This window comes from Trachypithecus francoisi, unplaced genomic scaffold (assembly GCF_009764315.1).
Source record: "Trachypithecus francoisi isolate TF-2019V2 unplaced genomic scaffold, Tfra_2.0 Lachesis_group1, whole genome shotgun sequence".
Classification (NCBI taxonomy): Eukaryota; Metazoa; Chordata; class Mammalia; order Primates; family Cercopithecidae; genus Trachypithecus; species Trachypithecus francoisi.
Window position 1 is genome coordinate 49,487,757 of NW_022681454.1, and position 22,883 is coordinate 49,510,639.

At 38.8% G+C, this 22,883-nt stretch overlaps 2 protein-coding genes across 5 annotated transcripts in view; both read right to left on the bottom strand.

The window, feature by feature from the left end:
* Positions 1-2,864: 2,864 nt before the first annotated feature.
* Positions 2,865-3,448, bottom strand: LOC117084893 (40S ribosomal protein S6-like). The gene has a single exon (XM_033213315.1). The coding sequence runs from the start codon at positions 3,393-3,395 to the stop codon at positions 2,865-2,867; it is 531 nt and encodes a 176-aa protein (XP_033069206.1). The 5' UTR covers positions 3,396-3,448.
* Positions 3,449-7,287: 3,839 nt separating this feature from the next.
* Positions 7,288-22,883, bottom strand: part of GPAT3 (glycerol-3-phosphate acyltransferase 3) — a 75,150-nt gene continuing 59,554 nt past the window's right edge. For 2 of the 4 annotated variants that reach the window (XM_033214200.1, XM_033214201.1), the window contains exons 7-13: positions 22,452-22,545; positions 17,507-17,622; positions 15,922-15,977; positions 15,316-15,401; positions 14,637-14,765; positions 14,102-14,181; positions 8,003-8,559 (exon numbers count right to left, since the gene is read on the bottom strand). In XM_033214200.1, the coding sequence (XP_033070091.1) occupies positions 8,460-8,559; positions 14,102-14,181; positions 14,637-14,765; positions 15,316-15,401; positions 15,922-15,977; positions 17,507-17,622; positions 22,452-22,545 (661 nt within the window). In that variant the 3' untranslated portion in view covers positions 8,003-8,459. Of the gene's footprint in view, positions 8,560-14,101; positions 14,182-14,636; positions 14,766-15,315; positions 15,402-15,921; positions 15,978-17,506; positions 17,623-22,451; positions 22,546-22,883 lie in introns of all 4 variants that reach the window. The other 2 variants (XM_033214202.1, XM_033214203.1) reach the window with 2 other exon arrangements.

The following is a 22,883-nucleotide window of genomic DNA, read 5'->3' on the forward strand; positions in this document are numbered from 1 at the left end:
AAAAATAATAATATCAGAGCAAATATAAATGAAATTGAGACCAAAAAAATGCAAAAAAAAAAAAAAAGATGAAACAAAGAGCTGCTTTTTCAAAATAATAAAATTTGAAAAGGAATAGCTAGACTAAGAAAAAAGAGAAAAAACCCAAATATATAAAATCAGAAGTGAAAATAAAAAGACATTACAACTGATGGCACAGAAATACAAAGGATCATCAGAGACTATTATGAACAACTCTACTTCCTAATTTCTGTTAGAAAAAACCTAACAGAAATAGATAAATTTCTGGACACATACCACCTACTGAGACTGAACCAAGAAAGAATGAAAAGCCTAAAGAGAATAATTACAAGTAATTAGATTGAACCAGTAATAAAACATCTCCTAATAAAGAAAAGACCAGGCCCAAATGACTTCACTCCTGAATCCTACAAAATTATTTAAAAATAACTAATATCAATGCTTCTCAAACTATTCCAAAAAGTTGAAATGGAGAGAATTCTTCCAAACTCATTGTTTGAGGCCAGCATTGCTCTGATAATAAAACCAGACAAAGTCACAGTAAAAAATAGAAAAGTATAAGCCAAAATATCTGATGAACAAAGATCCAAAAATCCTCAACAAAATACTAGCAAACCAAATTCAACAGCACATAAAAAATATACAACATGATCAAGTTGGATTTATCCCAGGAATGCAAAGATGGCTTGTAGAGGACTATGTGCTTGTAAACGAAGCAGGGCGTTCCCGATAAGTCCTGCTCTTGCAAAAGAAGCAGGGCATTCCTCCCCTGCAAACAGGGAGGACAAAGGAGCCAGTTGCAAATAGCAGACCCTGGGGGCTTGTTTATATGTAAACATCTTGGAAATCCAGAGAGTCAGGGAAAGGTCAGAAAAACAACAATGTGTCTTGTGACTTGGTAACATTCCACAAATGACTGTATAAAACAAAGCGGAGCGTGTCTTTCGGGGCTGCCGCCATGTTTGTCTTGTCTTGTGTTGTCTTGTGTGTTCATTCCTTTGTTTAGGAAACACGCGGACCCCAACATGGCTCAATATATGTAAATTCATAAATGTGATACATTACATCAACAGAATGAAAAACAAGAACCATATCATTTTTTAGCAAAAATAACAAAGCTGTACGCATCACACTACCTGACTTTCAAAATATGCTACAAAACTATATTAACTAAAACAGCATGATACTGGCATAAAAAGAAAAATAGACCAGTGAAACAGAATAGACAATGCAGAAATAAATCCATGTACTTAAAGCCAACTGATTTTTTACAAAGCTGCCAAAAACATTCAATGAGAAAAGGACAGTATCTTCTTTTTTTTTTTTTTTGAGACGGAGTCTCCCTCTGTCGCCCTGGCTGGAGTGCAGTGCCTGGATCTCAGCTCACTGCAAGCTCCGCCTCCCGGGTTTACACCATTCTCCTGCCTCAGCCTCCCGAGTAGCTGGGACTACAGGCGCCCGCCACCTCTTCCGGCAAGATTTTTGTATTTTTTAGTAGAGACGGGGTTTCACCGTGTTCGCCAGGATGGTCTCGATCTCCTGACCTCCTGATCCGCCTGAAGGACAGTATCTTCAATAAATGGTACTGGAAAAACTAGTTATCCATGTGCAGAAAAATGAGACTAAATCCTTAGTATAAAAATCAACTCGACACAGATTAAAGACTTAAGTGAAAAACCCAAAACAATGAAACTACTAGAAGAAAATAGGAAGAGTGTTTCAGGACATTTGTCTTCTTTAAAAACCCAAAACTATGAAACTACTGGAAGAAAACAGGAAAAATGCTTCAGGACGTTGTTCTGAGCAAAAAAATTATGAATTAGACCTTAAAAGCATAGGGAAAAAAGCAAAAATAAACAAATGGAATCATATATAACTAAAATGCTTCTGCACAGCACAGAAAACAATAAATGGATTAAAGAGACAACCTGCAGAATGGGAAAAGATTTTTGAGGACTAATCATCTGACAAGGGAATTTTTTTTTTTTTTTTGAGTAGGGTCTCACAGTGAGTGAGGCTAGAGTGCAGTGATCATAGCTCACTGCAGCTTCAAACTTCTGAGCTCAAGTGATCCTTCTGCGTCAGCCTTACAAGTAGCTAGAACTACAGACATGCACCACCATGCCCAGCTGATTAAAAAAAGAAAAATTTGTAGAGACAGTGTCTCACTGTGTTGCCCAGGCTGATCTCAAATTTCTGGCCTCAAGCTATTCTCTCACCTTCACCTCTCAAAATGGTGGAATTACAGGCATGAGCCACTACACCTAGCCACTGATGAGAGATTAATATCCAGAACATACAAGGAACTAAAAAACTCAAGAGCAAAATAATAATAATAATCTGATTTTATCTTTTTTTTTTTTTTCCCGAGTCTGATCTCATTTATTTGTTACTCAAAAAGTCTTATTTCTGACTGGATTCAGACTTAGAAGTAGAAGCTCGAAGAGAGGAGAGTCTGCATCTCTTCGCAATTTGTTCCTGGCGTTCCTCCTTAGCCTCCTTCATTCTTTTGGCCAAAAGTTTAGCATATTCTGCAGCCTCTTTCTTGTTTTCCTTAGTACGCTGCTTCTTCAGAGCAATACGTTTGTGCTGCAGGACACGTGGAGTAACAAGACGCTGAATCGTGGGTGGTTTGGTCCTAGGTTTCTTTTTTTTTTTTTTTTGAGACGGAGTCTCCCTCTGTCGCCCAGACTGGAGTGCAGTGATCGGATCTTGGCTCACTGCAAGCTCCGCCTCCCGGGTTTATGCCATTCTCCTGCCTCAGCCTCCCCAGTAGCTGGGACTACAGGCGCCCGCCACCTCGCCCGGCTAGTTTTTTTGTATTTTTTAGTAGAGACGGGGTTTCACCAGGTTAGCCAGGAGGTCCTAGGTTTCTTACCTTCTTTGTTTAAGGGCTTTCTTACAACATACTGGCGGAGGTCATCTTCTTTAGAGAGATTGAAAGGTTTGCGGATTCTGCTAGCTCTTTTGGGGCCCAGGCGGCGAGGCACTGTAGTATCAGTCAGTCCAGGAATATCCTTCTCTCCTTTTTTTACAATAACCAAGTTGAGAACGCTCAGATTGGCATCCACAATGCAACCACAAATTGATTTTCTCTTTCCTTCTCCCGTTCTCGTTGGTCTGTAACAGGAATGCCCCTTACTCAGTAGCAGGCGGACACGGCCATGGGTCAAGACACCCTGCTTCATGGGGAAACCTTGTTTGTCATTCCCACCACTGATTCGGACCACATAACCCTTCCATTCTTCACCCAGAGCGTCAGCAGCAACTTCTGTGGCCATACGCTTCTCATAAAAAGTACGAGTTTTGCATTCATCGTCCACTTCAATGAGTTTCTGGCAGCCAGTGGCTGGGAGGGAGATGTTCAGCTTCATCTTGAAGCAGCTGAACGCCTCCGAGGCGCCACGGAAAAGAGCAATAATCTGATTTTAAAATGGTCAAATGATCTGAATAGACATCTCTCAAAAGAAGACATGCATATGATCAAGTTTACAAAAAACGTTCAACATCATTAATCATTAAGGAAATGCAAATCAAACCCACAATGAGATAGCATCTCACCCCAGTTAGAGTGGGTATCATAAAAAAGACAAAAAAATAACAAATGCTGGCAAAGGTCCAGAGAAAGGGGGACTCTTATACACTGTTGATGAAGATGTAAATTAGGACAGCTGTTACAGGAAACAGTATGGATGTTCCTCAAAAACTAAAAATAGAACCACCACATGACCCAGCAATTCCAGTACTGAGTATTTATCCATAGGAAAGAAAATCAGAATGTCAAAGAGATATCTGCATTGCCATGTTTATTACACTATTTACAGTAGCCAAAATATGGAATAAACCTGTGTCTATCAACAGATGGATGGATAAAGTAAATGTGGTGTATATACACGATGGAATACTATTCTGCCATGTAAAGAATGAAATCCTGTCATTCACAGCAACATGGCTGAGGCTGGAGGACAGTAATGGTTAGTGAAATTAGCCAAGCACAGGAAGATAAATACCACATGTTCTCACTCATATGTTGATGCTAAAAAAGTTGATCTCATGGAAGTAGAAAGTAGAATAGTGATTACTAAAGGCTGAGAAGGGTAGGAGAAAGAGGAGTATAGGGAGATTGGTTCACAGATACAAATTTATAACCAGATAAGTGGAATAAATTCTGGTGTTCTATATAGCATTGTAGGGTGGCTAGAGTTAACAATTTATTGTGTATTTTCTCTTTTTTTTTGAGACAGTCTCACTCTGTTGCCCAGGCAGCAGTGCAGTGGTGTGATCTCAGCTCACTGCAACCTCCGCCTCCCAGATTCAAGTGATTCTCCTGTCTCAGCCTCCCAAGTAGCTGGAATTACAGGTGTACGGCATCATGCTCAGCTAAATTTTGTCTTTTTACTACAGATGGCGTTTCATGTTGGCCAGGCTGCTCTCGAACTCCTGATCTCCAGTGATCCACCAGCCTCAGCCTCCCAAAGTGCTGAGATTACAGGCATGAGCCACTATGCCTGACTTTTTGTACATTTTCAAATCGCTGGAAGACAGGATTTTGAATGTTTCCAATATAAAGAAATGGTAAATGTTTAAGGTGATGGATTTGCTAATTATGTTGATTTGATCACTACACGTTGTACACATGTATCAAAATACCACACTGTCCCTCATAATTATGCACAATTATCTATCAATTAATAATTTAAAAATAGGTATGCTAAGGCTGATGCTGCAAATACCAAGTCTAATTAAAACTCTCAGAAATTATGTGCCATTAGTTCATTATATAAGGTTTCAAAGTTTTTACAAGCCACAAATTAACTTAAATATTAGTGTTTTACATTTAATATGAATAGCTTGATGATATATTTTGTAATTTCTTGATTTTCCTTACATTTTGGGCACAGTCACTATACACGAGGAAAGAAAACAACAAAACCAAAGGAAAGCCCTTTCCCTAGACTGCCCAATTTTGAAAAATAGGCCTGCAAGACAGTGTTGTGGATGACTGAAATTATTTTATTTGGGAACAAATGCTGATTCTGAACGAAAAGACACAGGATTGAGAAGTTACCATCTATCACCTATAAAAAGGGGTATGAATATGAACTGAGCTAATAAAGACATATGGCAAGTAGAAGACATTATGCGCCAATCTTCAATGCTTGCTTACAGCAGTAGTAATAATAATAAATATGTACTGATCATTAAAAAAGGAATGTGTAATAAAAAATAGAATTGGCCAGGTGCAGTGACTCACGCCTGTAATCCCAGCACTTTGGGAGGGCAAGGTGGACGGATCACCTGAGGTCAGCGATTTGAGACCAGCTTGGCCAACATGGTGAAACCTTGTCTCTACTAAAAATACAAAAATTAGCCGGGCATGGTGGCGCATGTCTGTAATCCCAGCTACTCAGGAGGCTGAGGCAGGAGAATCACTTGAACCCAGGGGGTGGAGGTTGCAGTGAGCTGAGATTACACTACTGCACCCCAGCCTGGACAACAGAGTGAGAGTCCATCTCAAAAAACAAAAAAAGAAAAAATAAAGAAAATGTTTTGTTTTATGACTCTCTGTCCCTTTAATCCCATTATCTTAACCATTATTTTTTTAAAAAATCGTATCTAGTACCAATCCACTAGAAACAGCTGTTAAAAAACAAAAGCAAACACAAAGCTCTTGTGAAGATACTTATTAGGGCCCCTAGCAGTATCAATCCCAGATCCCAGCCTTGCCCCCAACACCCCCAACACCCTTCCCCACTTCCCTCCACCCCACCTCCACCCCCGGCCTATCCTCCTATCATAACCTACCCTTTTCTATCATGAAGCAGTTTAGGTCAATAGTGCCATATTGAAGGAAAAAAAAAAACCTGAGAGCAGCTTTGGCCAAGAGGCAGTCCTCATGACTACAATACGTTATTTGTATGCACAAGAAACCAACAACCCTTATCATATACGTTAAAATATCAACAGAATGTGCAAACTGCAACATAGGCACCGAGATCATGCAAATCACCAAGACAAAGGTGACTATGCCTTGGAAAGTCTGTTGACGCAGGGAAACTTCCCAAGATTGTTCTTTGCCCCATAGTGGCATCTGAAACTATTTCCCCTGCGCTCCAAGTATATTTACTGTTTCACACACGGCTGCTCATCCAGTCCCAGAATGTGGCATATTTTAGAAATCCTTGGCATTCCTAGAACCTGCTGTCTATAAATATGACCCCAGGACAAAGAATAGAAATAAAAATAGGGCAACCTGAGGCTCAATTAATGAATGTATGCAAGGGCTCAATGAAAGCTCAGCTTATCTGATGAGATTTTTCCACCAAATCCTGCCTTCCCTTCATATTGCCTTACAATTAGGGAAGACTCAGGAATACTAAACTCTGGACACAGTATCTCTAAAGTGGGTATGGAATAATATTAAGGAAAGCAAATGTAAAAGGAGTTCTAAGGAGCATACACTACATCTGAGCAATATCAGCTTTCCAAAAACATAGTTTCAACAACATGGCAATTCCTCAAGCAACCCGAAAACTAGTTGTGTAAATCAGACCTACAAGACAAAAGTTCAGATAGAGACACTATTAGGTTATCTAGTGAATACATGATAGCATCGCTATTTTTACAGTGCTCTTGGAAAGATACACTTTTCTGAGAACTGGGCTGATGAAATAGATTTATTAATTCATGCCATAATTAACATAGAATTTTTTTTTAAAGGCACTCCTTTTTCTGAGAAAAAATAAGACAGAAAGTCACCCAACATACATATTTGGATTTGCTAATTTTCAGTCAAGATCACTCCTAATAGAGTTTGTGGGGCAAAATTTCACCAAACAACAAAGGGAAAATAGGGAGAGTGAGAACAGAGAGGTGGATGGCCATGAGAGTAACCTATCTGCAAGTTCTCTTTTGGGATGAAATCCAACTAGCTAGATAGATAAGAGTAGAAACTGATAGTGCTAGGCAAGGCCTACCTAGTTAGATATAATTGCCTTAATTCACCTGCAAAATAACTGTAATCTGTGACATTGCTCAAGGTGGAGTTCACAGGGCCAGAGTCCAAATAACCAGACTAAAAAATAAGATTTAAGCGGGGGGAGGGGGGAGAGAGTCAGTGACTCATGTTCTTATTTCCCATTTGTTCCAGTCCAATAAAATCTAACTATGTCACTGAAATGAAAAACAAAAAACTCTTGTTTGTAATAGAAAAGAATTTAACTTACTCAAAACCAGAAAAGGGAGGGAGGAATAATGCAATACACATTTAGAAATATAGAATTTATTTATATTCATAAGACAGTTTCACATTCTGTACATGGTTACCAGAACAGATACAATACTCTCAGGAGTTTACAACGGCATTATATTGCTGTCAAACATTGCTTATGTTGTGTGAGTTGAGGAAAACTTATTTCTCCCTCTAAAAAAAATTAAGGCTCAGTTTCCAAAAGGTAATTATATCAGTCATTTTTTTCTGTTTAAGAGACTGGGAAAATTAGGGAATAAACCACAAAGGGGTGGAAGGTGAGGGGTAGCTCCACACACTCTCATTCATTCATACTGAAGTTACTCAATGTGATTTTTTTTTTTTTAAGGCTCCTTCTATCTGAAAATGTGTTTGGTTACAAAAACAAACAAATCAGTAGATGGGAGGGGTACTAGGTATAGATCTACAGCATTCAAACAAGGAAAACTAAGCTCTTTGTTACCAGTTGCTGGCTAAAATGTGCTCTATGAGCTGCCTACATATAAATGCACATACACATTAACTTTGACTCACTTTTCTTTGGTGAAGCTTAATTCACCTGCAAAATAACTGTAATCTGTGACATTGCTCAAGGTGGAGTTCACAGGGCCAGAGAATTCCTGTGCAAAAGAAAAATAGTATTTCGCTTCCAACATACTAATAACACTAATTTATGTTTCCTTTTGACTTTCAGAGCAGGTGGCCACAAAGTTGTCCCTTTTCCTAAATACAATCCTCCATTTTTCCTTTCAACCTTGCAGTAGAACATAACCATAATGGTCATCTTGCACCGATGTGTAATCTCACCATTTAAGTGACTGAAGAAAGTGGCAAGGCTAATTATAAAAAGAGAGTTTGGGCATTTTTGGAGAATTACCCTATCGATGAGTTCCAAACACATTTTATAAGCACTTTTTTCTATACAAATATTTCATTCAGTCAACAGTGACGCCATCATTTTATCAAAGCAGAATCTGTCTGAACTCAGTAAACCACCTTACAATCCATGGGGCTAATGTTACAACAACAACAAAAGCCAAAAAGGGCACCTGTAGGTTCTGCCTCTGGCATAAAGAGGTAGAGACAATCATTCTGTAGAAAAGATTAACAATCATAAAAACAAAACAAAAAACAAAGCCATTCCATTTCTAAGGGCTAGTTCTAGATCTAAAGGCTGTCAGCTGTCCTCTTAGCTGAGAGATCCATTGCCCACAATCATCTTGCTGTAATTTTTCTGCTGCTCTTCCTTGAGGGTGTCCTTCACCTTTGCTCTCTTTAGTCCTCCATCCCTGCGAACAGAAAGACAAATACATAAAAGATACTTTACAGCGGTGATTTAAAAGAGTTAACTTAATAATAACATGCTGCATGATGCCATGACGCTTAGGCAGCTGGGATGAAATAAGGGAAAGAACACTGGATTTGGAAACAGGAAGACCCAGATTTCAGTCTCTGCCCTATCACTTGCCAAATATACATTGCTTTGAGGAAGCAACAATCTCTCTGATGTTTGGTTAAAATAAGTAACAATATCTCCAACTCAGTTTCTTTAGAAGTTAAGGGGTGGTGTATTAAATATTTGGATTGGCCAGGTGCAGTGGCTCACATCTGTAATCCCAGCACTTTGGGAGGCTGAGGTGGGTGGATCACCTGAGATCAGGAGTTCGAGACCAGTCTGGCCAACATGGTGAAACCCTGTCTCTACTGAAAATACAAAATTAGCTGGGCATGGTGGCGCATGCCTGTAATCCCAGCTACCTGGGAGGCTGAGGCAGGAGAATCGCTTGAATCTGGGAGGCGGAGGTTGTGGTGAACCGAGATCATGCCATTGCACTCCAGCCTGGGCAACAAGAGTGAAACTTCATCTCAAAAAAACAAAAAAAACAAAAATTGGATTGAAACAAGGATTATTAAAACTAGGATTATTTCTCTATATTGTTCCTTAAGGAAAACAAAATACTGGTTTTTCATCTACCTATTCTTACTGGAAAACCGTAGGAAAATTTAAAATATACACAGAAGAAACGGTAAGGGTATACTGTATATGTGTGGGTAAATTTCTTAAAGATAAATGATTATTCAGAAAATATAAATCATTGTTCAAATATAACCCTATGTTTAACAAGTTGTATTTTCATTCAAAGCACTATATTTCCAGCATTTATAATCTTTTATATTCCAAAACAGACTCAGAATAAAACAAACAACAAAATCACAAGTTGCATTCAACCAGAAGTGCCTATGTAAGCAGCATTCCTTCATTCAGAACCTGTAAATCTTTGAACTCTCTCCAGGGTGCCTGTCTGGGTATAAGAACTCTGCAGGTTTTTCCTTCTTTGGATTACACACAAAGAAACAAAGGAGTTACTGGGAGTAGTTTGGACTCCCATAGGTCACTATCTGGCTCCTAATCTAATGTTTTAGATTTTAACTGCTAGGAGAGCATGGGCTGAGAACTTGCTTACTTTATACTCTGACTGTTTAATTTTAACCTAGTTAAGCATGCATGTTTACCAAATGCTTTCTGATGATGATGAATGATCATAGGTTAGCCAGTGAACTCAATGCCATGAGTACAGAACTTGACCTCCATAGAGACACCTGCTTGAGACCAATGCAGTGTTCTGGCTTCTAGAATCAAATCTAAGACGCAGCAATAAGTCCTCAACTTAAAAACAGACTGTGATCTACAAATCATCCGGGGGGTCAGTTGTGGGAAGTTTTCATGAAACAAGATGATAATTCGTTGTTAGGTCCACAGAATTGTCCACATAAGCCTCTTTTATCCAAATGAGCTTCTTCTATTAACAGCACTTACCTGAATTCTGAACAGTGAGAACTAAGGCAACTAAAGAAATAAGAAAGGCCTTTCTCCTTTCACAAGATCCAAGCCCAAAACAGGCAAAAATTTAAGTCTTGAGCAATATGACATCATTTTGTACAACTCTCCTTCCCAAGCACCCAATAAACCTCATGCTGCCCTAAGCACTTAAACTGTGACTTGTCACCCCTAGAGACTTCAAAATTTTACCCAATTCCCCTTTGCGATGGCGGCAGGTCTTAGTTCTTAAGGAAAGGAGCAGCCATATGTAAGAGCCAGTTTAAGATCATAAAATTATATTTTCACTCAATCTATGAAAAAAAATCTAGATATGTTAATTCATATCCAATAGGTACATGACAAATATATCTAGAAAGGCAATGAGGCCACTTTCTTTTCTTTAAGAGGCTAGGTAATTAAAAGTAATTTTATTGTACAATTGCATATGGCCTGATAAAAGGAAATTGGACAATTCTAAGGATCATTTTTGACAGATTTAGTTCAGCCACTCTGATGGAGAGTCCGTACTTGGCTGACTCCCCTAGGTGGTTCTTGCCTCTCAAGGCTTTCTTCCCTTCCTCTGTGTCTGAGACTACAGACACTGACTTCAGGGTAGAAGCAGGAGGGCTGAGTGTCAGGTAAGATAAAGGGTGTGTAAAGAGTTTTAAAAACTGAATAAGGAAAAGGAACCCAGCTGCACATATGACCATGGGTTATAGGACATTTGTGGACCAAGGTCGTTTTATATAGTTTTATGATGCTACGATTCTGTAATTTAGTTTAACATATTCCAATGTAGATAGTGTAACAGAAATGTTTAGTCCTAATCTATGCCTTAGGACTAGTTAGTTTCATACTCCAGGGTGTATGGAACTGAAGTCATATACCCTTTTAGTCAAGAACTCATACTTCAGCCAGCATTTAATCAGAAGGCTGCCTTTAAGAGATGCCACTCACAGCTTCAGCTATCTTTATCTTTATTGCCCATCGATTTCTCAAGCTTTGTTAATTAGCATAACAAATTTAATTAATTAATTAATTTATTTATTTTTGAGACAGGGTCTCGCTCTGTAACCCAGGCTGCCGTGCAGTGGCGCGATCTCAGCTCACTGCAGCCTCAACCTCTTGGGTTCAAGGATTCTCAGGCCTCAGCCTCCCGAGTAGCTGGGACTACAGGTGTGCGCCACAGCGCTCAGCTAATTTTTGTATTCTTTTTGTAGAGACAGGGTTTCGCCATGTTGCCCAGGCTGGTCTCAAATTCTTAAACTCAGGTGATCTACCCAACTCAGCCTCCCAAAGTGCTGGGATTATAGGCATGAGCCACTGCACCAGGTCCTTGCATAACAAATTTTAGAAATGAGTTTTCACTGTAGAAATTAGTGGTTTGTTAATTTGCATAATGGATATCAGAAACTGGTTTACCTGGACACAATTAGTTGTATTCACGCTATGTGAATGGATAAATATTTTAGTGATACTCCCCACCCTTGCATAACGGAGTACAGTAAGTCCTCCCTGAACACCATTGATAGGTTCTTAGAAACTGTAACTTTAAACAAAATGATTTATAACAAAACCCAATATTTTTTCTCATCAACATTATAAAGAAAGTACATTGAAGAAAATGATGTTATTTATTCAAGAACCTACTATAAAGTCATTTTGCTTAAAGTCACAGCCTACAAGAACCTATCAATGATGTGAAGTGAATGCTTACTGTATAATATCTAGCTAGCCCTTCTTCTAGAGGCAGACACCTTAAACCATCCTCTGGTGGTTCAGGAGGGTCCTTGGTTTCCTGGCTGACAGCCTAACTCAGATGGCCAAATCCTCCTCCTAGAAACATTGCTACAATTGCCTCAAATAAACTTTTCATGCAAAGTGTTTTTCAAACACCAAAAAAGACAGCAGGAAGTTTATTAACTGCATAGAACTTGAAGTATAGACTGTTTTGTGACAGACTGCTACTTTAATACCCTGTATGTAAAATAAGAATCCAGTCGCCAGGACAGGGAGCTCATGCCTGTAATCCTAGCACTCTGGGAGGCTGAGGCTGATCACCTGAGGTCAGGAGTTCGAGAGCAGCCTAGACAACATAGTGAAACTCCATCTCTACTAAGAGTACAAAAAAAATTAGCTGGGCATGGTGGTGCACACCTGTAGTCCCAGCTACTCAGGAGGCTGAGGCAGGAGAATTGCTTGAACCCAGGAGGCAGAAGTTGCAGTGAGCCCAGATTGCACCACTGTACTCCAGCCTGGGTGACAGAGAGGACTCCATCTCAAATAATAATAATAATAATAATAATAATAATAATAATTCAACCTCCCACTATAATGTAGGTATAGTTAACCTTCACTGATATAGACTGAATGTTTTTGTCCCCCCCAAAATTCCCTAACTACCAATGTGGTGCTATTTGGAGATGGATCCTTTGGGAGGTAATTAGGGTTAGATGAGTTTAGTGCCCTTATAAAAAGAAACACTAGAGAACATGCACTCTCTCTCTTCACGCCTGCACAAAGAAGAGACCATGTAAGCACACAGGAGAATGCAGCTATCTGAAACACAAGAAGAGAGCCCTTATCAAAAACTGACCATGCTGCACCCTAATCTCAAACTTCCAGCCTTTAGAACTGTGGGAAAACAAAGTTCTGTTGTTTAAGCCACCCAGTCTGTGGTACAGTAACTCCCCCCTTATCCAAGATTTTGCTTTCCATGGTTTCAGTTACCCACAGTCAACCTGGGAAAATACTAAGATATTTTGAGAAAGAGAGAGACCACATTCACAAAACTTTTATTAGTCAGTGTATTATTATAATTGTTCTATTTTATTAGTTGTTATTGTTGTTAATCTTTTACTATGACTAATTTATAAATTAAGCTTTATCTTAGCTATGTACATAAAGAAAAAAAACATAGTCTATATAGGATTTGTACTATCGTATTAGGAATTTACTAGGGCTCTTGGAACAGATCTCCCATTATCCCAGGGGACTACTGTATTTTGTCTGGCAGCCCAAGCAGACTAATACATTCACCTACGTTCAAACTTCTTCAAACAAAACCATAGTGATCCATAACTAAAATATTTCACTTATTTTCCTTCTTTCAAGTTGTTCAATTTTCTTATTATATAGTTATAGCTAGAGTTAAATATGAATGAGCCTGTAAGTAGCCCCTTGCCTCCCAATGTCTGCCCTACTCACAAATCCATTCTCCCTTTCTTCTTCAGAAAAAGAACCCTAAATGTGAGATAGGCACATGACCACCCAGAACAATGACTACATTCCCCAGCTTCCTTTGCAGCGAGGTGTTATCACATGACTTGAGTACTAGCCAATGGATACAAGTACAAGTGGGATATACAACTCTCAGCTTGTGCTCTTAGAGATGGGTGTATCCTTTCAAAAATTCCTTCCTTATAGCCATTTGCTACACGTGCTGAGTAGAGTTGGAACAGCCATCTTGGACCATAAGAGAAGCACAAATTGGGGAGAGTAAAGCAATACAGATTGAGCTGTTACCAGCCTTGACTGGTTATGTTTAAGTGAGAAATAAACTTCTATCTTGCTTAAGCCATTGTTATGTATAAACCACTTTCTGAAACCATTACTTTCAGCTAAATCTATAACTAACTAGAATGATAAATGACATTATTACCAGTGACTTTTTTTAGTTTAAAAAAAAAAAAGGCCAGAAACAGTAGCTCATGACTGTAATCCCAGCATTTTGGGAGGCTCAGGCAGGAGTTCAAGCCCAGGAGTTTGAGACCAGCCTGAGCAACACAGGGACACCCCATCTCTACAAAAAATTTTAAAATAGCTGGGCATGGTGGCAAGCACTTGTAGTCGCAGCTACTCGGGAGGCTGAGATGGAAGGATCCCTTGAGCCCAGGCAGTCGAGGCTACAGTGAACTATGATCATGCACTGCACTTCAGCCTGGGTAAAAGAGTGAGGCATTCTCTCAAAAAAAAAAAAAAAAAGATAGTACTTCTGAAAGATCTCTTACCAGGGAAGTTCAGTCAGACCTCCTTGTATAGCAATAGCAGACTTAACCCTGTTAGCAAACTGGACTGCATCTTCTCCTTCCTGGTTTAAAAAAAAAAAAAAAATTACAAGAACATCTTAGTTTATCGAGTTTTTAATACCGTCTCATAATTATTTATATTTGTTTTAAAATATAAGATTCATATTTCAGCTCAAATGCTTTCTATTCTTAATCAATCGTTTGTTCTATCAAGAAAATGCAGTGCTGTATTGTTTAATTTTTTACCATGTGCATATATTTATCACACTTTTTATTAGTCTTACCCAAGATAATATCTGTAGGTTCAATAAACCAAGAGCAATTGTAAAACCAACATGGAAAAGAATCTCTAAATATAAAATGGTTTGATTTAAAGTGAGCTAAATACATTATTTAAAAAATGACTCATTTGCTGAGAAAGCAGAAAAGCATGATGTGGAGAAGGGAGACACCCAGGTTTTCAGGTGAAGGTCTCCTTGCCTCTACCTGATTAGATAAAGTGTTAGCTAAGGAATACCTCTCTGGTCATCGGGGGCATGTACCACACGTCACAGACGATGGCCCAGCTAGTCATCATTCGAAGCAGGTAGCTCACCATGTTGTACTTACTACTGTTCCAAAATGCATCACCAAACTGAGGGTTATACTGAGAAAAAAGAAAATAAAATACATCCCAGTTATGAACTAAGGGTGGTTTCTCATCCGTGACCAATGTTTTAAATGTGGTAGGCCAAACAGCTTTATCAGACTCTAGGAAAAAGAGAAGTTACTTCACTTGATAGAATTGATTTAAAAAAAAAAAAAAGTAAACCAGGCCAGCTAACACATCTGACTAGAGCTGACTACTTTTCTAAATAGAACCACAGAGCGCAGCAACAAGTTATTTATGTGACTATTAAATATCTGTCTCCACACTTAACTAGAAGGCTGATGAAAGCAGGAACAGCAACTGTTTCACTTAATACTACCAGCAAATACAGCGCCTGGCACAGAGAGTCACCCAGTATACATCTATCTACAGATGGAGAGTGAGCGCATGAGAAAGCAGAGGAGGTAAAGTGCAGACGACTGGTGCATTCAAAAACTGGTGTTCTTCGTTCCTGCAAATTTTAAGTTTAAAATGCTACCAAAATAAAATTACCAATACAACATCTTTATAATAATAATTATTATTCTTATTATGGTATCTGGTTTACCTTAATTGCAACTGGATGTATGGTTCCTCCGATTTCAAAGCTCCCCTTTTTAAACATCATGACTGAAGTATTGTTGATGCAAGTTCCTACAAGGGGGTGACGGTAGGAGCATGAATATTTTTAAAGGGAGTCATTTTAAAAATACATTTTAAAAGAAATTATTTTGATATAAAATAATTTAAAATATCAAAATTACAGGCATTGTACTACCATATCATAAACCAAACCCTGCCAAAGCAGTAATCCAATAGTTCTAACTAAGCAGGTTTAATAACAAGCTTTTACTTTTCTACTGAACACTCTATGGGCCTATGGGTACAACTTCTTCTCAACAGGTGATAATTTCAATACATGCAACCCTTAAAATCATGGACAATTCTGCTCTCGGTTCACTACCCAGAAATGACTTTTGAATTAAAAAGGTAACATGACTTCTATCAAATTTCAAAAGAAAGCAAGGAATTAATAGCTCAGAGAATGACATCCCATTCCTTTAAGAGCAGAGATCTGGGCTAAGGTTGCCAATTCCATGGCAATTCTGTTCCTCACACATTTTTGGTGGTTTATTGTTATCAACTATAGCTCAGTAGGCAGACCCATTCTTACCTTCCGGAAAAATTAATATGGGTAATTTCTTCTTATCAGCAATATGCTCTTTTAGTCTATGAAAAAAAATAAAGGATCAAAATTTTGCCTTTTTAAAGAGAGAGGTGGATGTCCTTTTTGATATTCTTTGCACTTTACTGGCACAGTTGTGAAGCAATAAGGAGAAAAGAATTGAGATATAGGTAAAAGAAATAAATTTGAAGTTGTTTCCTTTCTAAAAAAGTATAAGAAGATCTGCACCATTGTAATTTCTCAAATTTCAAAGTAAGTGATTTTTTTTTTTTTTTTTTTGTGAGATGGGGTCTCACTCTTTCATCCAGGCTGGAGTGCAGGCGCATGATCTCGGCTCACTGCAACCTCCACCCCTTGAGCTTAAGCAATCCGCCCTCCTCACCCTCCCAAGTAGCTGGGACCACAGATGTGCATCACTACACCCAGCTAAGTTTTTGTACTTTTTGTAGAGATGGCATTTCACCATGTTGCCCAGGCTGGTCTCGAACTCCCAAGCTCAAGCAATCCACCTGCCTCAACCTCCCCAAGTGCTAGGATTACAGGCATGAGCCAACATGCCTGGACCAAAGTAAGTGATTTTCAGTGTCTTCGCCTGTTCTTAAAAAAGAGTACTAGACAGTCATGTGACATGGACTCTGGAGACTCTGTGTCATGAGCTTTGTGCTCTTTTCCATGTACTTAGGTTTCCTCATCTGAAAAATGGGAATATTGGGTTGCTGTACCTATCTGCATTGTGGCCACTAAGTACAAGACAATCCTTAAACGATTCAGGTTGAACTTTCCATTTGCACACCATGAAGCTGAGAAAGACTGACGTTCTTCCAGGCTTAGGTCCTGTCCTGCCTGCAGCCAACACTATATTCCCAGCTCTTCTCTCCAGCCATCCCATTACTGGGTATATACTCAAAGGATTATAAATCATGCTGCTATAAAGACACATGCACGCGTATGTTTATTGCGGCACTATTCACAATAGCAAAGACTTGGAACCAACCCAAATGTCCATCAATGATAGACTGGATTAAGAAAATGTGACACATATACACCACAGAATACTATGCAGCCATAAAAAATGATGAGTTCATGTCCTTTGTAGGGACACGGATGAAGCTAGAAACCATCATTCTGAGCAAACTATCGCAAGGACAGAAAACCAAACACCACATGTTCTCACTCATAGGTGGGAACTGAACAATGAGAACACTTGGACACAGGGTGGGGAACATCACACACTAGGGCCTGTTGTGGAGTAGGGGAGAGGGGAGGGATAGCATTAGGAGATATACCTAAAGTAAATGATGAGTTAACAGGGGCAGCACACCAACATGGCACATATAGACATATGTAACAAACCTCCACGTTGTGCACATGTATCCTAGAACTTAAAGTATAATAATAATAATAATAATAATAAATGTGGCTAAGACAGGTGATTTGCCAGAAAAATTCAACTGCAAACAGAGCTCTGTTTTAGTTTTGAGACTCAGTGCTGCTCGGCCCTCTTTGGTAGGAAGGCCAAGATTTATCAGCTTTTATGCTACTCCAGTGAACTCTGAGTAATTTCACTGCTTACCTCTTAGTAACCAGATGTCGATCCTTCATTTCTGAGCGTTCAAACCAGACATGAGGACAAGCCTTGACCATAGCTCTCTGAATAATTCCCATCAAGCCGCCATGAACCTGGCCAACCTAGAAGTACCATAAGAAAGGGGAAAAATGCAAAAGGCACAGTTGTCCAAAGAAAGTTTTTTAAGTACCAACAAATTTGTATTCTCCACTCAAAGAAAAGATTGGCCTTCTATGGACTGAAGTTCTTAGTCTGATCAAAGAGTCTGAAAGGTCAAATGTAAGCAAAAAGGTATTCTTTAGTAGCACCTTTGAATTTTAAGTTCTGTTCTTGTGCTAGCAATCCTCTAACTAGAGGTTTTTCAACTTGGTCAAGATTAGAGAAATGCAAATTAAAACTACACTGAAATACCATTTCAAACTCATCACACTGACAAAGATTTAAAAGCTTGACAATACATTCTGACATAAGGCTATGGATAACTTTCATACGTCGCCTGGGGGAAGGGAGCAGATTACAATACAAATGGAAGAAAATTTGGCGACATCTACAAAATTGCATATACATTCATCTTTCATTTCAATAATTCTTCTCCTAGAAATTTATTGTGAAGATAAACTTCCAACAAAATGAAAATATATATGCACGAGGCTATTAACTACAGCATTACTTGTTATGGCAAAATATTAGAAACTACCTAAATGTCCAAATATAAGAAATTAGATAAATAGACAATGGTACATACAAATAATGGAGTACTATGCAGCTGGGAACACAGCAAGGTTGATCTCTATGACTGATAAAGAGTAACTTCCAGGAGATATTGTTAAATGAAAAAGACAAAAGAACAAATACAGTATGCTACCTTTTGTATAAGACTAAAGCGGAAATAATACACATACATGTGTTTATCTCTACAAAAAGAAATACCAAAGTCAATGAACCTACAAGAGTAGGAAGGAATGGGATGGAATGAACATGGAAGGTAGCAGCACTTCAATAAGTATACCTTTTCTGCTTTGTTTTGACATTTGGAAACATATTGATACCCTACATACTCAAAAAATAAATAAAAGTAAATCAGTAAGGAACAAATGACAAACTAAAGCAAACTGAAGCAAATGAACCCAATTGTATTTTAAGTGAATAAAAGAACAGCATTAAAAGAAGGGGGAAACATCCAAGAAACTTACACAGACAGTGTCTGACCGCATACCTTCCATCTTGGATGATGTTGTAAGAACTGCAAAACATTCTGAACTCTTTTTACTAGATTTTTGTTTGTAGTAGTGAAGCAATTTTGAAATAATTTTAGATGTATTATAGAATTGAGAAAATTAGTAAACATATTGATATTTTTGGGAAACAGGATTTTCACTATGAAAAAGCGAGATACAAATATGAATTGAAGGAAAGCAAGAAAGAACCTTAAGAGTTGGATGTATTCAGATTTCCAATGTAAATATTAGAAATAAATAGTAAATATAGGCCAGACGTGGTGGCTCACACCTGTATTCCCAGCACTTTGGGAGGCTGAGGTAAGTGGATTACTTGAGGTCAGGAGTTCAAGGCCAGCTTGGCCATCATGGTGAAACCCCATCTCTACTAAAAACTACAAAAATTAGCCGGATGTGGTGGTGGGTGCCTATAATCCCAGCTACTTGGGAGGCTGAGGCAGGAGAATCACTTGAACCTGGGAGGCGGAGGTTGCAGTGAGCCGAGATCACGCCACTGCACTCTAGCCTGGATGACACAGCAAGACTATGTCTCAAAAAAAAAAGCGCAGTGGTTCACACCTGTAATCCCAGCACTTTGGGAGGCCAAGGTGGGCAGATCACCTGAAGTCAGGAGTTTGAGACCAGCCTGGCCCACATGGTGAAACGCCATCTCTACTAAAAACTACAAAAATTAGCCGGATGTGGTGGTGGGCACCTGTAATCCCAGCTACCTGGGAGGCTGAGGCAGGAGAATCACTTGAACCTGGGAGGCAGAGGTTGCAGTGAGCCGAGATCACGCCACTGCACTCCAGCCTGGATGACACAGCAAGACTATGTCTCAAAAAAAAAAAAAAAAAAAAAAAAAGCGCAGTGGCTCACACCTGTAATCCCAGCACTTTGGGAGGCCAAGGTGGGCAGATCACCTGAAGTCAGGAGTTTGAGACCAGCCTGGTCCACCTGGTGAAACCCTGTCTCTACTAAAAATACAAAAATTAACTGGGTATAGTGGTGGGTACCTGTAATCCCAGCTACTAGGGAGGCTAAGGTAGGAGAATCACTTGAACCTGGGAGACGGAGGTCGCAGTGAGCCAAGATCACATCACTGCACTCCAGCCTGGGCAACAGAGTGAGGTGCTGTCTCAAAAAAAAAAAGAAATTTTAAAAATAAATATATTAAAAATACAAACATTTTACCCACATTTTTATAGGGAGAGACAGAACAAGACAGCTTTTCCCAGTACCTGAGAAAGCAAATGACAAAGCAAATGAGGCACAATGTTGCCAATAGGTAAATGTGGATAACGGGCATAAGGGTGCTCTACTGTGATTTTCTTATTATTACAACTTTTCTGTAAGCCTGAAAATATTTCTAAATTTAAAAAAGTAGAGGTCTTTGTCTAGAAGGAAAAAAGAAATAGAAAAGTGACTGAGTGAGGTAATGGATATGTTAATTAGCTTGATTTAGCCATTCTACAATGTATACATCTATCAAAACATTTGTTGTATACTATAAATATATATAATTTTTATTTGTCAATTAAACAATAGATTTCTTTTAATAAAAGGAGAGTCACTGAGAAGAGATCTTTGATGTTCTTCAGATACAGAGTTTATATTTAGTCAAAAGAGGCCAATTTTGATGTCTGGAGGCTAATGGTACCATATCATCCCACATCTGCCTTGCGCCACCTCCAATTTAAATTCAGTCAGCTTTAGTTTTCTACACTCAACCCATTGGACAGTTTGCAGTTACTATGCTTTTCTAAATTTTGACTAATATATTGCAATTGCAGTTATACACGATCCAAAAGTAAGAAAAATGGCAACAAAGTTCTGAGGTCCTTGGTCACAAATGGGTTATATTCAACTCTTTGTTGACCAGAATACAGGAGGAATATGATTTCTAAAACACAAAACCATGACCAAGGAGTGTTATGGTTTGCAACAGTTCTGGGAGGTGGGGCATAACGGGAGATACTGAGGCTATGAGGGTGCTCTCCTCATAAATGGATTAATGCCCTTACAAAATGGCTCTGGGAGTGGGTTTGCTTTCTTGGGCTTTTGGCCCTTCTGCCTTATACCATGTGATGACTCAGCAAGAAGACCATGGCCAGATGCTGGCACCCTGATATTGGACTTCCCCCAGCCTCCCGAACTGTGAGCCAATAAGTTTCTGTTCATTATAAGTTTCAGTCTGTGGTATTCTGTTATAGCAGCACAAAATCAACATTGATAGTCAGACTGGTTGCCTAAGCCTCTGCTTCCTCATCTATAATAAAATCTCAGACCTAACCTGATTGGATTACAGGGAAGGTCAAATATAATGCATGAAAGTGTTTGTCCACATAAATACAAGGATTATTATATACACTGAGAATTGTGCTGGGGGGGTCTATCCAGGCTGTTAACATGAGGATCCTTGGACGGTCTTTAGGGAGACCCATAAACATCTTGAAATTATACATAAAATTGTGTTTGTATGATGCAGATATGTTAGTTTTTTCTTTAAAAAGGTACATAATTATCAACTAATTCCTAACCTAAGAAAAGATTAAGAATTACCAATTCCCATAAGTCTTTTCATAAAGGTGGCTAATGCTTCCTTGGATTCAGAAAGAGCTCAGTATTTAGAGAAATTTAATAATGTGTTAAAATGTAGTGTCCAAGAGTTATATATCTGACCATGTATTTTAGACAGATTAAACACATGGCAATAAGTAGAAATTTTTGCAAAGGCCTTCAAAATTCCCTTAATGATTGTGTAACCCATGCAGAGTCAAATACCTGCACATGTGCCAATACTCTCCACCCTCCTACTTGCAGTGACATTTAATCAAGAATGGCTCCCTTCAAATGCCTTCTCAGAAAAACACACCAGACCATGACTATCAATCCCTGGAACTGGTAAGTGAAATAAAATCCATCTACTCTCCCTGAAGCCCAACCCACCACCATGAAAATACGAGAAGGTGATCCTCTAGGACCCTTGTCCAGGCAAACACCAACTGAAAGCACATTTAACCACCATGCAGCTTCAATTATCCTGCAGAATTTACCTGACACAGAAAGGAGATGCAGGAAATCTTGACAAATTTGGAAGGGCAACAGAAAACACAAATTTGAAAAAAAAAAAAAGCCAGAATATGATTCCTGTATTCATCCCCATGAAAGGCTGTTTTGAGGTATACAGTTTTACTGTGGGCTTTGTAGTTTGTTCTTGGGTTTTGTTTCGTTTTCTTTTCTTTTGGGGCTACGGGCAAGGACTGAGAAAGACAACCTGATATAAATATTTGCCTTTCTTGCTAGATCCTCGTTAAAAAGCCAGATTTCTTTTAATTGCATATAAATCCCTGAAGGAAGAAAGAACTAATTGGGTGACTGGGGGATACGTACAACTATAAAAAGAAAGAATTTAATGTTGCAAACATTATTAACACCGGCAGGGATTTTACAAGGAAAATGGAATCAACTTTACAAGGTCCTATCAAGCTCAAGAATGTCTGCATTTCGGTAAGTTAAATTTTTACCATCTTACATATAATGGCTATTTTCCTTCCTTTTCTTGCACCACATATTCCTCATGTAAATATATTACAAATAACTTATATAGCTACAATAGTATAACACAGCCACATTTCTAACATAAAACCAACTTGCTAATTTGTGCCAAAATAAAAACTTTGATCAATCCATAAAACATGCAACTACTTGAAATATCAATGAGCTGCTCTTACCATAGCATAACATCCATCTGTTGTCAAGATTAAAACATCAATTGGGGAAGTATGGTTGGCAACACAAATGCCTCCCTTCTGGGGTCTGTACTGCCTGCAATTACAAACAATGGAAAATTCAAAGTCTTCTAAAATAGCCACAGCATGTAAATAGTCACCTTATTTTTTTAAGTGTGTGTGTGTATGTGTGTGTGTGTTTGTGTGTGTGTGTGTGTATATATATATTTTTTTGAGATGGAGTCTCACTCTGTGGCCCAGGCTGGAGTGCAGTGGTATAATCCTGGCTCACTACAACCTCCGCCTCCAGGGGTTCAAGCAATTCTCCTGCCTCAGCCTCCCAAGTAGTTGGAATTAAGGGTATGTGCCATCAAGCCTGGCTAATTTTTATATTTTTAGCAGAGATAGGGTTTCGCCATGTGGGCCAGGCTCGTC